Source organism: Numida meleagris, chromosome 7 (genome assembly GCF_002078875.1).
Source record: "Numida meleagris isolate 19003 breed g44 Domestic line chromosome 7, NumMel1.0, whole genome shotgun sequence".
NCBI lineage: Eukaryota > Metazoa > Chordata > Aves > Galliformes > Numididae > Numida > Numida meleagris.
In genome coordinates, this window is record NC_034415.1 from 7,650,451 (window position 1) to 7,660,698 (window position 10,248).

General features: G+C 45.5%; 3 protein-coding genes across 4 annotated transcripts in view; 1 reads left to right on the plus strand and 2 right to left on the minus strand.

Annotated features, from left to right (window-relative positions):
* TNN (tenascin N) overlaps positions 1 to 93 on the minus strand; it is a 41,051-nt gene extending 40,958 nt beyond the window's left edge. Inside the window, exon 1 of one of the 2 annotated variants that reach the window (XM_021404479.1) lies at positions 4 to 93. The gene's annotated coding sequence lies outside the window, so the exon portion shown is untranslated. The remainder of the gene's footprint in view (positions 1 to 3) is intronic. The other variant, XM_021404478.1, reaches the window with a different exon arrangement.
* On the plus strand, positions 77 to 2,333 carry MRPS14 (mitochondrial ribosomal protein S14). The gene is made up of 3 exons (XM_021404483.1): positions 77 to 205; positions 323 to 475; positions 1,865 to 2,333. Exons 1-3 carry the CDS (start codon positions 161 to 163, stop codon positions 2,045 to 2,047), a joined length of 381 nt encoding a protein of 126 aa, XP_021260158.1. The 5' UTR covers positions 77 to 160; the 3' UTR covers positions 2,048 to 2,333.
* Positions 2,220 to 9,132, minus strand: CACYBP (calcyclin binding protein). The gene is made up of 6 exons (XM_021404481.1): positions 8,973 to 9,132; positions 8,422 to 8,614; positions 7,624 to 7,720; positions 6,946 to 7,045; positions 5,644 to 5,738; positions 2,220 to 3,861 (listed from the first exon to the last, which is right to left on the minus strand). Exons 1-6 carry the CDS (start codon positions 8,991 to 8,993, stop codon positions 3,702 to 3,704), a joined length of 666 nt encoding a protein of 221 aa, XP_021260156.1. The 5' UTR covers positions 8,994 to 9,132; the 3' UTR covers positions 2,220 to 3,701.

Sequence of the window (10,248 nt, forward strand, 5' to 3'; positions counted from 1 at the left end):
TACCTAAAAACAGCACATGCAACACAATCCCCCACACCCAGCGACCCACTCGGCCACCGCCGGGTGAGGGCGGGCTCCCAGTCAGCGCGAGGCACGGCACCAAGCCCCGCCCCCTCAGTAGCTGCTGCGCAGGCGCAGTACGGCCCCGCGCCCCGACAAGATGGCGGCGTCCGCGCTGCGCTGGGCGCTGAGGGCCGCTGGCCAGGTCAGCCTCCCTCCTGCACTTCGGGCGTCCCTTTCCCGGCGGGGAGCGGGCTGGAGCTGCAGCAGGACTCGTCAGGCACCGCGGTAGCCTGTTTTTTTTTTTTTTTTTTTTAACTAGGTTCTTCAGTGCCCAAGCCAAACGCGGAGCTACTACGTGGACTGGAGGATGCTGCGCGACGTCAAGAGGAGGAAGCTGGCCTACGAGTACGCGGACGAGCGGCTGCGGATCAACGCCATCCGCAAGAACACCATCCTGCCCAAGGAGCTGCAGGTATGGGCAGGGCATGCAGCGCCTCTTTGATACCTTGATCTGCTTAGGTCTCCCTTTCTCCTCTGCGTGGCTTAGAAAAGCTGCTTTCCTTTATGGTGTATTATATGGTTACTTGTGTAGTTGCCTAAATAAACTTCAGATTTTTTGCGCTTGTATTTATTTAGAAACTTGGAAGCCTGATTGTGCCGAAGCCACCTATTTGTTTAGTTAGAAACTGTTGATTTTAAGATAGAATCCTAGAACAGCTCATGTCTAACCTTGTTTTCCCCCCTCTAACATTAAAGCCCCATTATCCTATCACAATCAGACTGTGTACAAACTTGGTCCCCCTCCTGCTTATACTCCCCCTCAAGTACTGAAAGGCCACAATGAGGTCTCCCCTGAACCTTCTACAAGCTAAACAAGCCCAACTCATCTTTGTAGCCCTCCTCTGGACCCACTCCAAATGCTCCACATCCCTCCTGTGCTGGGGGCAGACCTGGATGCAGTACTGCAGGCGGGGCATCACAAGGGCAGAGCAGAGGACAATCCCCTACATGCTGCCACCCCCCTGTCGATGCAGCCCAGGATACCATTGGCCATCTGTATCTGGGGTTGCCCCAACACAAGTACAGCACCTTGCATTTGGCCGTGTTAAACCACCATAGGTTCACATGGGCCCACTTCTCAAGCCTGTCCCAAACTTTGGATGGCATCGCTTCATTCTGTTGCATCAAATGCACAACTTGGCTTGGTGTCATCCTTAATCCTGTCTTCTTTTGAAGATATGGATCCCCTTAGAAGGTAGCCTGGCACTATTGCTTTTCAACACTCTTGCAATACAGTGGGAATCTTTGTAGTCCAGCATCACCTTCCTTTTACCTCCAGCCATGGCTTCCTACCACAGGATTCCTAAAGCACTGTGTTGTTTTTTGTTTTTTTTTAAACCAATTGCTGCTACCTGGTGCTTTCTGTCAATTTTTTGCTCTCTTGTGCATAGAGAGAACTTGAAGCCTTCTCATTAGAACACTTTCACTCATTCTCTTCTGCCTGTAGCTCCTTTTGAAGTACACACTATAACATCCCTTTTATTGGCAATGAAGCATAACCTGTGAAGGCAGATAACAAGCAACAGCTCATCTTAAAGGACTTAACCCACCTATGTTTACTGCTTTGAGGCTGGAGAGTGCATCAGAAGGTTAAATTTATGGCCTCCACGTAGATCAAATTACATTCACTGTTAGGGTGTCCAGAAGGAAAGGAGGTTTTCCACTAAATATTCAAGCATTCTCATGATGTAGTAGCTTGTGGTGATACCTGTTCTATGACTGGATTTGGAGGTCTGGAAGTAAGACCCCTCAAAATCCTGGGGAACGTGGTTAAACTCTAAGCTGTGGTCTTCTGTTTTAGGAAGTGGCTGATAGAGAGATTGCTGCCTTGCCCCGGGACAGCTGCCCTGTGAGGATCCATAATAGGTGCGTCCTGACATCCCGCCCTCGGGGGGTGAAGCGGCGTTGGAGGCTCAGCAGGATTGTTTTCCGCCATTTTGCTGACCACGCTCAGATGTCGGGGATACAGAGGGCCATGTGGTAGTTCACTGCGTGGATATGCATTCAGGCAGAAAACACAAGATGGGCTCAGTTTGTAGGTTCAATTAAAACAGACTCCTATGTGTTCGATGCTGGAAGGAAGAAGAGCCGTGCTGACTCATTTACTGGACTGTGATTGGTATCACCTAGTTACAAGCAGCATAACTAAGCCAGTCTGTGTAAGAGGCAGTTTTATTTTGAGGGGGGGAAAAAATAAATCACATTGTTGCAGAACTGAGCTGAGGTTTGCCATGTGGATAACATTTAAAATAAAGACATATAGCAAAGGCTCATTTAAGCACTTTTTTTTTTGCCACTATACGGTTGAATTCACCATGGTAAGTTAGGTAAAAGCATAAAGGAAGTTTCACAACAGGGCAAAGTAGTATTCTGCCATGAACAAGAATGAGCATGAATTTAAAACAATCTCAAGTTCAGATAACCTTGCTATGCAAACTTAATACAAATATATTAACAAGCAGACAAAGAATGGGTAGAGAACCTACTGGAAACAACATCATGTTAATATTCTTCTCCTACCTATAGTGCAGAGCTTGTTCCAGTGCTTTAAAAACAAGGTAGCAATTAGTCCTAGTCCAGACCATAATATGATAGTAATGGCTTGCTTAATTTGGCAGGTAACATTAAGTAGACCTGTCCCTGGGAGAAACACAAGAAGGAAGCATGAAAGATACAACAGTAACCCCACCAAGCCTGCTGCTAAGTTCATGTTTGCCATGTACTCTTCTTCAAAGCAGGGCAATAAAGGGGAAATAGCCACTCTGTCCTCTTCAGTTGCAGGTGGCAGTGGCTGCAATAAATAGGCCAAGTAAAAGTGTACTATCCTCAGGTGGAAGGAAGACACAGGCAGCAAGTTAACAGCAATCCATCACCCCACATTTCGTGAAATTTCGGTGTATAACCTATCTTAACACACTACTTACTGTTACCTCAAAACCCTTCAAAGTTGATAGGAGATAATGGAACTTCTCTCTTTTCCTTACACTGCTAGAGCCAGGGTGAACTCGCTAGCATCAGCAGCTCACTACTCTTCCACAACTGATGCCACCTGAAGACACCCCAAGGAGATCACACTTAGCACAGAAGTTAAAGAGCTGTTTTCAAAAGCCATGAGCGGTTAAACAGGCAGTACCTAAATTTTAATACCACAGTATAAACACCATACCACTTCTGCTCAACTAGCAAGTGTCTTGAGATAGTGGTTCGACTTTCCTCAGTATTTTCCCTTTTGTCACGACATATTATTTCCCACATGTCAAAGAATAAAATGCACCCCACAGTGACATGAGTCCCAGTAACCAGATGGGTACTGATGTCACTTGCAGAGAGACCTTAGCCCATCTTAGTTTAGAATTCCTTTTCTTCTACATTCCGTTCTCAGTTTCACAAAAGCCTCCACTTATCTGATCTGAGGTGCTTTTTCAGGGAGAGGATTTACCTACGCTCCACTCCTCAGGAAACGGTGATTCACTTGACTGAAGGAAATGCTTTACAAGCTACTTTATTTAAATATTTTCTCCAACCTGAAATGGAAAATGACTGTCTTGGCTTGGAAGAAGATTGTGTAAACAATGATCTTTGCAGCGCAGCGAGTTCTCACATGGAAGATCTGTATTAAGGCAGCCCTTAGAGTACTTTCAAATATCCATTGGTATGTCCCCTTTGGATTGCTTTTCTCTGCTTTCAACCCAGGCCTTGTTGATGGTGCGCTTCATTTCATCATCTCCTTCTGCATACATCTTTTTTAAAAGGTTCATAAGCCCTTCGCTAGGATCTGAGGTGTCATAGGCAGCCTTCCTGCAAGACAGATATACATGAGAAAATCAGTCTTAGCTAAGAATTCTCTGCAAAAATTTGAACACCAGTATTTGTTAGAAACATCCTGGCAACAGTGAGCATTTTCTTTGGCGAAGTCTTTAAGGTGTGATTGAGGGTTTCCATGGTGTAGTCACCACGTCTTCACGTGCATTTACACTAAGTGTGATTCCCCTTGATAACAGGAAGCAATCTGCAGTAAACGTGACCCTTGAAGCACTACCCAAAATTAATGTTAAAAAAACAGGACTTGAACATAGCAGACCCAGAAGGTGTCCGTGAAAAGTGAATTAAAAAGAACAAAAACCAGCAGAAGAACGACAACGATGAACTTTTCAAGTGGCCACAGTCATGACCCAAAAGGCATTTTCTGCTTCCAGTTTTTCAGATTACACCCAAAGGTTAATTGCTTCATTATAACACCTGGCATTTTAAAGCAGTTTTCTCATCCTGCGAAGCCAGCAACAATGAAGGCAAATAGTACCATCCATGTGGTAAGCATCTGGGTATGACAGGACCCACATTACCATACTTTGTACTATGTCATCCCTGGCTAAACTGCCTCTACATCCCATTTTTCTAAAATCCCATAGGTATTCTTCATGTAGCTGCAGGCTACCTGAAAAACACACAGATCAAAATAAATCAGCAGAGGGCTCCAGCCTCAAAGACCTGAGCACTCGTAAGCTGGGAGGAGTATTTCTGAAGTGACTCATTTGTCTTACTGTAAATCCTCAAGCCTTTGAATAAGGCAGCAATGTTAGCCCTGTCAAGCTAGGCAGCAGATGTTATTTCTCTGCACAAGATACAGGTTTAATAAAATGACTATATTCCTCCAACAACTGATCAGTAGTTAAGTCACCTAATCTTCAGCGCTGTCATTTGAAAGGGGAAGGCAGTTTTGCTCTGGTTAGCTAGGACTAATCAGTTCAAGCAAGTCATCCTACAGAGATAAAAAAAAATGAATAGCTGTTGGCAGGCGTAAGTGTCTCAAAAGTGAGCGCTTCCACACTTTAAGGTGGGCATGCACATTCTCTTTTGGATGAGAACATGTGTATTGTAAAACAACATAAAGATATTATATAATACACACTAGCTATATATTCTACATACACACACATAGAAATGCCTTTTGTCCCCAGGTGTTTCTGGCTGTAGTTTACCACTTTCTCATGTCCAGTGCCTAAGCTGCCTGTGTTGGTCCCAAGAATTTAAAGCAAACTGATCTAAACTAGTAGTGACCAGGTAAGCAAAAAACCTGTTTTGCCAAAAGGGTGCTGGCAGTTTTGTGTGGGCACTTCAAATGCATGTGAAAAGATCATTATTTTGACCAGAATAGCTGCAGGAATAATATATGTGTTTCTACAAAACTTAACACTTAGCCTAAAAACAAAGTCAACCTCACTAGAGCAGTTCTTGCAAGAAATGCAGCCATCAAGATATAACTGACCCGTTAATTGGTTAATTATCTCTAGCACTCTCATGGCAGGTCTCATCTGTCTTATTTCCAATGATGCAACATTCATAATTAGCTATAAACCAGTAGAAGAGTGGCCATCAGCTGCTCAAAGAGCATCTCCTCCACCGTCAGTCTTACCTGTACCACAAAAATCCCAGCCTAATGATTCACAAATACCCTGGGGGCTTGTGCCCCAGAACAGCAGTTCTCAGTCTGACTGCACTGTCAGTGCATTACAGCTCCTCTTGCCTGTCCTAAAGCAATTTCAGAAAGAAGATGAGATGGAGAGGTGACGAGACACTTACTCTTTCTCTTTGCTTTCTTTTTCCACTTGAGTGAGACACTCCCATTTTTCCTCCCGCTTCTTCTTACACATCACAAGGACTGTGTCTGTCTTTATCTGTATGGAGAACAGCAAGATTTGAATTTAGAATACTAATAAAGGATGCTAGTCACAGCCACAATGAATAAGATGAACTTTCACCTCTTTCTGTACCCACCAATTCCCAAAACATTTCTTTGCTATTGATTTTTAGGTAATATATAGAAATTGTAATATGTATTCAGCTTCACAGCACCAAGCATTAACCTCACTGTGGAGGGATTAAATGGCATGACTGATACAACATAGTACAGTGCTATAGTACTAACTGCTCTATGGTACAGCAGAACATGCAGTGCTGTAGATGCACCACTCAGTGATTTCAGGATACTAAAAGCACACAGGACTGTCTGGTAAGTGGTGATACCAAGTTCTGGAAGAAGCTCTCCCAACTCATTTCTCCAAGGACAAGAAACTGGTTTGAGGGCACTGCTTCATCTCGCAGTATGTTTGCAAGTTATAAGCAAAGCCTGTTTAATTGCAACCCTGACCTAAATTCCTCAAAACTGCTGCGTGCCATGGCACACAAAATTCTGCTGGAGCTTTAGCTTAGTTAGCTCAGTGGCACGACCACTGTTCTTTTTCACACTGTATTAAAAATCGCTGGAGCACCATTCATTTATTTGTTTTTTAATTGTACACTATTCTAGTTTTAGGACAATTTCAAACTGAACCATCATTTGGTTCAATAATGTACTTTGGTACAAAGGTGTTACCAGTAGCAAAGAAAGAATAGCATTACAGTTGCAGTCATCAGCAGTGCAAAGTTGCTCCTGTTCAACCTACCCCTACCAAAGCCAGAGCAAATTTTAGACATTGTTTTGGGCATCATGCCTATTTAAGTTACCCGAGGCTTCAGTCTACTGACAAGCCTCCAGTCCTTAGAACTGCAAAGACTCTCAAAAGTGTTTAAAAGCAGAAGAATGCAAATTAATGCTTAGTGGAATTTTCTGCTTAATTATTGCTGAAATCCCAACTGGAGGGCTATTTTGAAAAAGCATCCAATACCTAGCTATGATCATTTCAGAAAAAGCCTATGAGCTCTAGAGAATGATTCCACAATTGCAACAACTACAGATTCTTAAGAATGATGTTCACAGTGAAGAGACTTTAGAGACAGAAGGGAGGAACTGAAGGTTAGCACTGAATCTCTTGTACCAGTCAGGAAACGACCACGGTACTGCGTATGAGACCTAAATACCTGTAACAGAAAGGGTGCACTGACCTTTCTGGAGCTGCCTTCCACAGAGATAGGTTTCAAGAGGTTGTTGAAGGTCATGGTGTAGTTCTTCCCATTCAGATTCTTCACTAGCAGATCAAACGACCTGGAACCAGAAGGTGGGGAGAGGGCAAACATAAACAAATACTCCAATAAGTGCAGGACTATTCCAACCTGCCACTAAAAACTGCCCTAGAGCCCTTTAGCAGGTGTATTATTTGGGAGAGTACGTCAACTGGCTTGAATTTCCTCCCACCCAGGGTTTTGAATCTTCAGTTTAATTTAATGCTACTACTTAAAAGGACCAACCCAGATTTCACAAAACATTAAGATCTTTATGCAGTTCTTTCTACCTTACTGACCTCCTACAACCAAGGCAATTTTATTTAATCGACATTTCAGTTAAATCACCATTAAAAACAGGGCTAGTGCCCCATGCTCTGTCAAGCGTGATGAAGCGTAACAAGCGTTTGTAAAATTATAAAAAAAAAAAAAAAACACCCTCTGAAGAGAGCTATGCTTAAGGGTACGTACTAAATAAACAAATAGAAGTAGGGGGGCACAAACAGGCCTCGCTGATCCAGAACAATACTCAACATTACCCAGTCCTGCATTTCAAACAACATTTCAACAGTTCTTCACCCACGCTCTCCCTCATAGCACACTGCAACAAGATGAACTCACCTCTCCGTGAAATTCACCTGCACATTCTCAGCTGGAAGCTTCTGGACTCCATTTAAAGAGACGTAAATCTTAATAAACTTATCTGACTGATCCCAACCTGCAAGAGAATAAGAGATTAAGATCTAGCCTTCCTCCATAAACTTAATGCATTCTGTTCTATTACTCCATGATTCTAATACTCCCACGAAGTCCCTTGGCAATGACCACAACCTGCGCCTTACTGAAACAATCTTCAGAGGGATAAGGGAAATGTGTGTTATTCTAGAATAATTTGAGAGCAAAAGAAGGCCCTTACACATTCCTGACTTGCTCTAAATTTGGAGAAAAACTGTGCATCAGCTCAGTTAAAATGACAGCAACTCTGTCTGTGCGTGAGTTGGAGGAGATGTCTGGTTTTGCTGCAGTTTCCTTGGCCCACTTTCTCCCTACACACCAGACAAGTCTTTTGAGCGATTCCTTCTCCTTTCACCTACAGAACAAGCAGAGAAGCCAAAGCTCACTCTTTCATTCTTGCTGAGTGCTGCGCACTGGAAAAAATACTAGCCAGTACAGCAGGGACCATTAACACATTCCATCAGCATGGGACAGTGCTCACACCAACAGAACTAGCACATACTGTGGTTGGGGCCGCACTGTAAGCACACAGAACCTTTTTAAGGGAGGTCTCCTATACAAAATGAACACGTGAGAAGGCTTCTTACAGCACTACACGGCACCTGTAACTCATACTGATGCCACTCAGGCCTCTCTTCAGGGAGAAAGCCCGAGTTCTAAGGGTTTTCAGAGAAGCAAACCTACCATAATTGTTGATTTTCACTGTGTACCCTCCCAGTGACGACTTGTCTTCCTCTATTGCATCCTTTGGCTTTGGCAGAGGCTGATTCTTGATTTCTAGCTCTAGCTTGTGCTTTTCCGTCATCAGGACATCACGAAGCCGCTTCCTCGTGGCTTTCGCAAGCAGCTCTTTAACCTCCTCCAAATCCTTCTGCAGCTGTTAAACAACAAAGGATCACACACGTAGATTGGACACAGCCCTTCTCCGCTCAAGGTTCACTGCCGAGCTCTCCCGCGTTTACCAGATACCTCAGGTCTACCCAACCAACATCACTCAGCACGCGGCCACCTCCTTCCTCACCCGTCGGCCACCAACACTTTCACCTCCCGACCATACGTACTTCAACGTTTAAGCTCCGATCAACAAGGACACAACGGAAAGCCGTAAACGCTTTATAACCGAAACGGCTTCTCCGCGTTCAGAGGCCTCACGTAGCGCTCCGGCCGAGAACTCCCCGCAGCGTCCCTCCCACCGGGCCCCTGTCAAGGGAAGGGCGGGAAGGGACCCCGCTCACCTCCTCGCGGGCGGCAGCCATGTCGCGTGTGGCACAGTGCTGAACTGCGCCTCCCCGGCAGCGGCGGCAACTCTACGGCCCCTCTGGAACCTTCCGGCCTCCCGCCCCGCCCCCGCGCCGCGGAAATGGCGTACCCTTCCTCCTCCTCCTCCTCCTCCATGCGCACACCGCCCCCTGCGCCACTTCCGCTCGCCCAGCGGAAGGGGAGGGACAAACCGCGGCGTTGCCATGGCGACGAGCAGCCTGATTGGCGGGGCGGGGCCCGGCGGCTGTTCGCGCCCGAGGAGGCGGGGCTTCAGGCCCGGCGGTGCGTGGCTCTCGTCTCACGAGCCGCGGCAATGCGCTGCGTCGTCATTTCACCTCAGTCTGCGGTGCTTACAATTCTGACGCATCTCAACACGCTGAGAGTTGCTCAGAAGTAAACTGCGTCCCAGCATGTTTCTCGCTCCTTCTGCTAAATCGATCTACTAAACATAATTGTGTGGTCCCGTAATGGCCCCATTCAGGCACTGGGATTTCCCAGGGGGAGAAAGAAGAGCAGTGGTCATCTCCCAGGGGCAGGGGAATGGTGAGCGGAAGGCAGTGATGCCTCCTGGTGTCTCACAGTGCAGCCCAAGGCCAGACACAGCCATTCCATGATCAAAAAAGCAGGTTTTGTTACAACAAAAGGTGCAACAAGCCACGACATTAAGGAACATCAGATCATTGTTTGATCGGGGGGCTTGGTTTTCTTCCATCCCTCTTCTGAAGTGGGCATCTGTTTAATGTTCCTCAGGCCGAGCATCAGCCTGCCTCAGCTTTTCAGCCACAGCGTTTGAAGCGGGGCCGGCTGATTTTACCTGACAAAATGCAGCGTGGTCAGCTGCACTGTACTGCTGTGGCACGGTTATTTAATGGGCTGAGACCTGTTTCTTCTGCTGAAATTGTTTCCTGAAATCGTTTCCTTGTGATCGTTCTGCTGAGCGGCCACTGAGGAGAAAAAAACTCGGTGCTATTTCCATAGCTACTAAGTTGAGTTTCTCCTCTGTCGGTATTTTATTAGGAAGTGTTCATAGCTTTGGAATTTAAATTGGTATTGCTTCGTAATTTAATTTCTGGATACAGGGGAAAACACTTAAATACATAAGCGCACCTGTAATTTGCTTGTTTTCTAGCAGTTTTTAACACTTCTACCATGAAAATGAGTTCCACGTAGCTTTTCTGTGCATAAAGCTGCAGTGCCACCTGGATGCTGCGTCCTATCCTGGCTGGAAACAGGAGAGACTGACCAAGTTTT

Coding starts and splice junctions, on each gene's coding strand:
- CACYBP (XM_021404481.1), bottom strand. CDS start 8,993: ATGGCTGCCGCCCGCGAGGAG. Junction 8,615..8,972: donor TGGCTGCCGCCCGCGAGGAG/GTGAGCGGGGTC, acceptor GTTGTTTAACAG/CTGCAGAAGGATTTGGAGGA. Junction 7,721..8,421: donor AGTGAAAATCAACAATTATG/GTAGGTTTGCTT, acceptor ATTCTCTTGCAG/GTTGGGATCAGTCAGATAAG.
- MRPS14 (XM_021404483.1), top strand. CDS start 161: ATGGCGGCGTCCGCGCTGCGCTGGGCGCTGAGGGCCGCTGGCCAG. Junction 206..322: donor CGCTGAGGGCCGCTGGCCAG/GTCAGCCTCCCT, acceptor TTTTTTAACTAG/GTTCTTCAGTGCCCAAGCCA. Junction 476..1,864: donor TCCTGCCCAAGGAGCTGCAG/GTATGGGCAGGG, acceptor CTTCTGTTTTAG/GAAGTGGCTGATAGAGAGAT.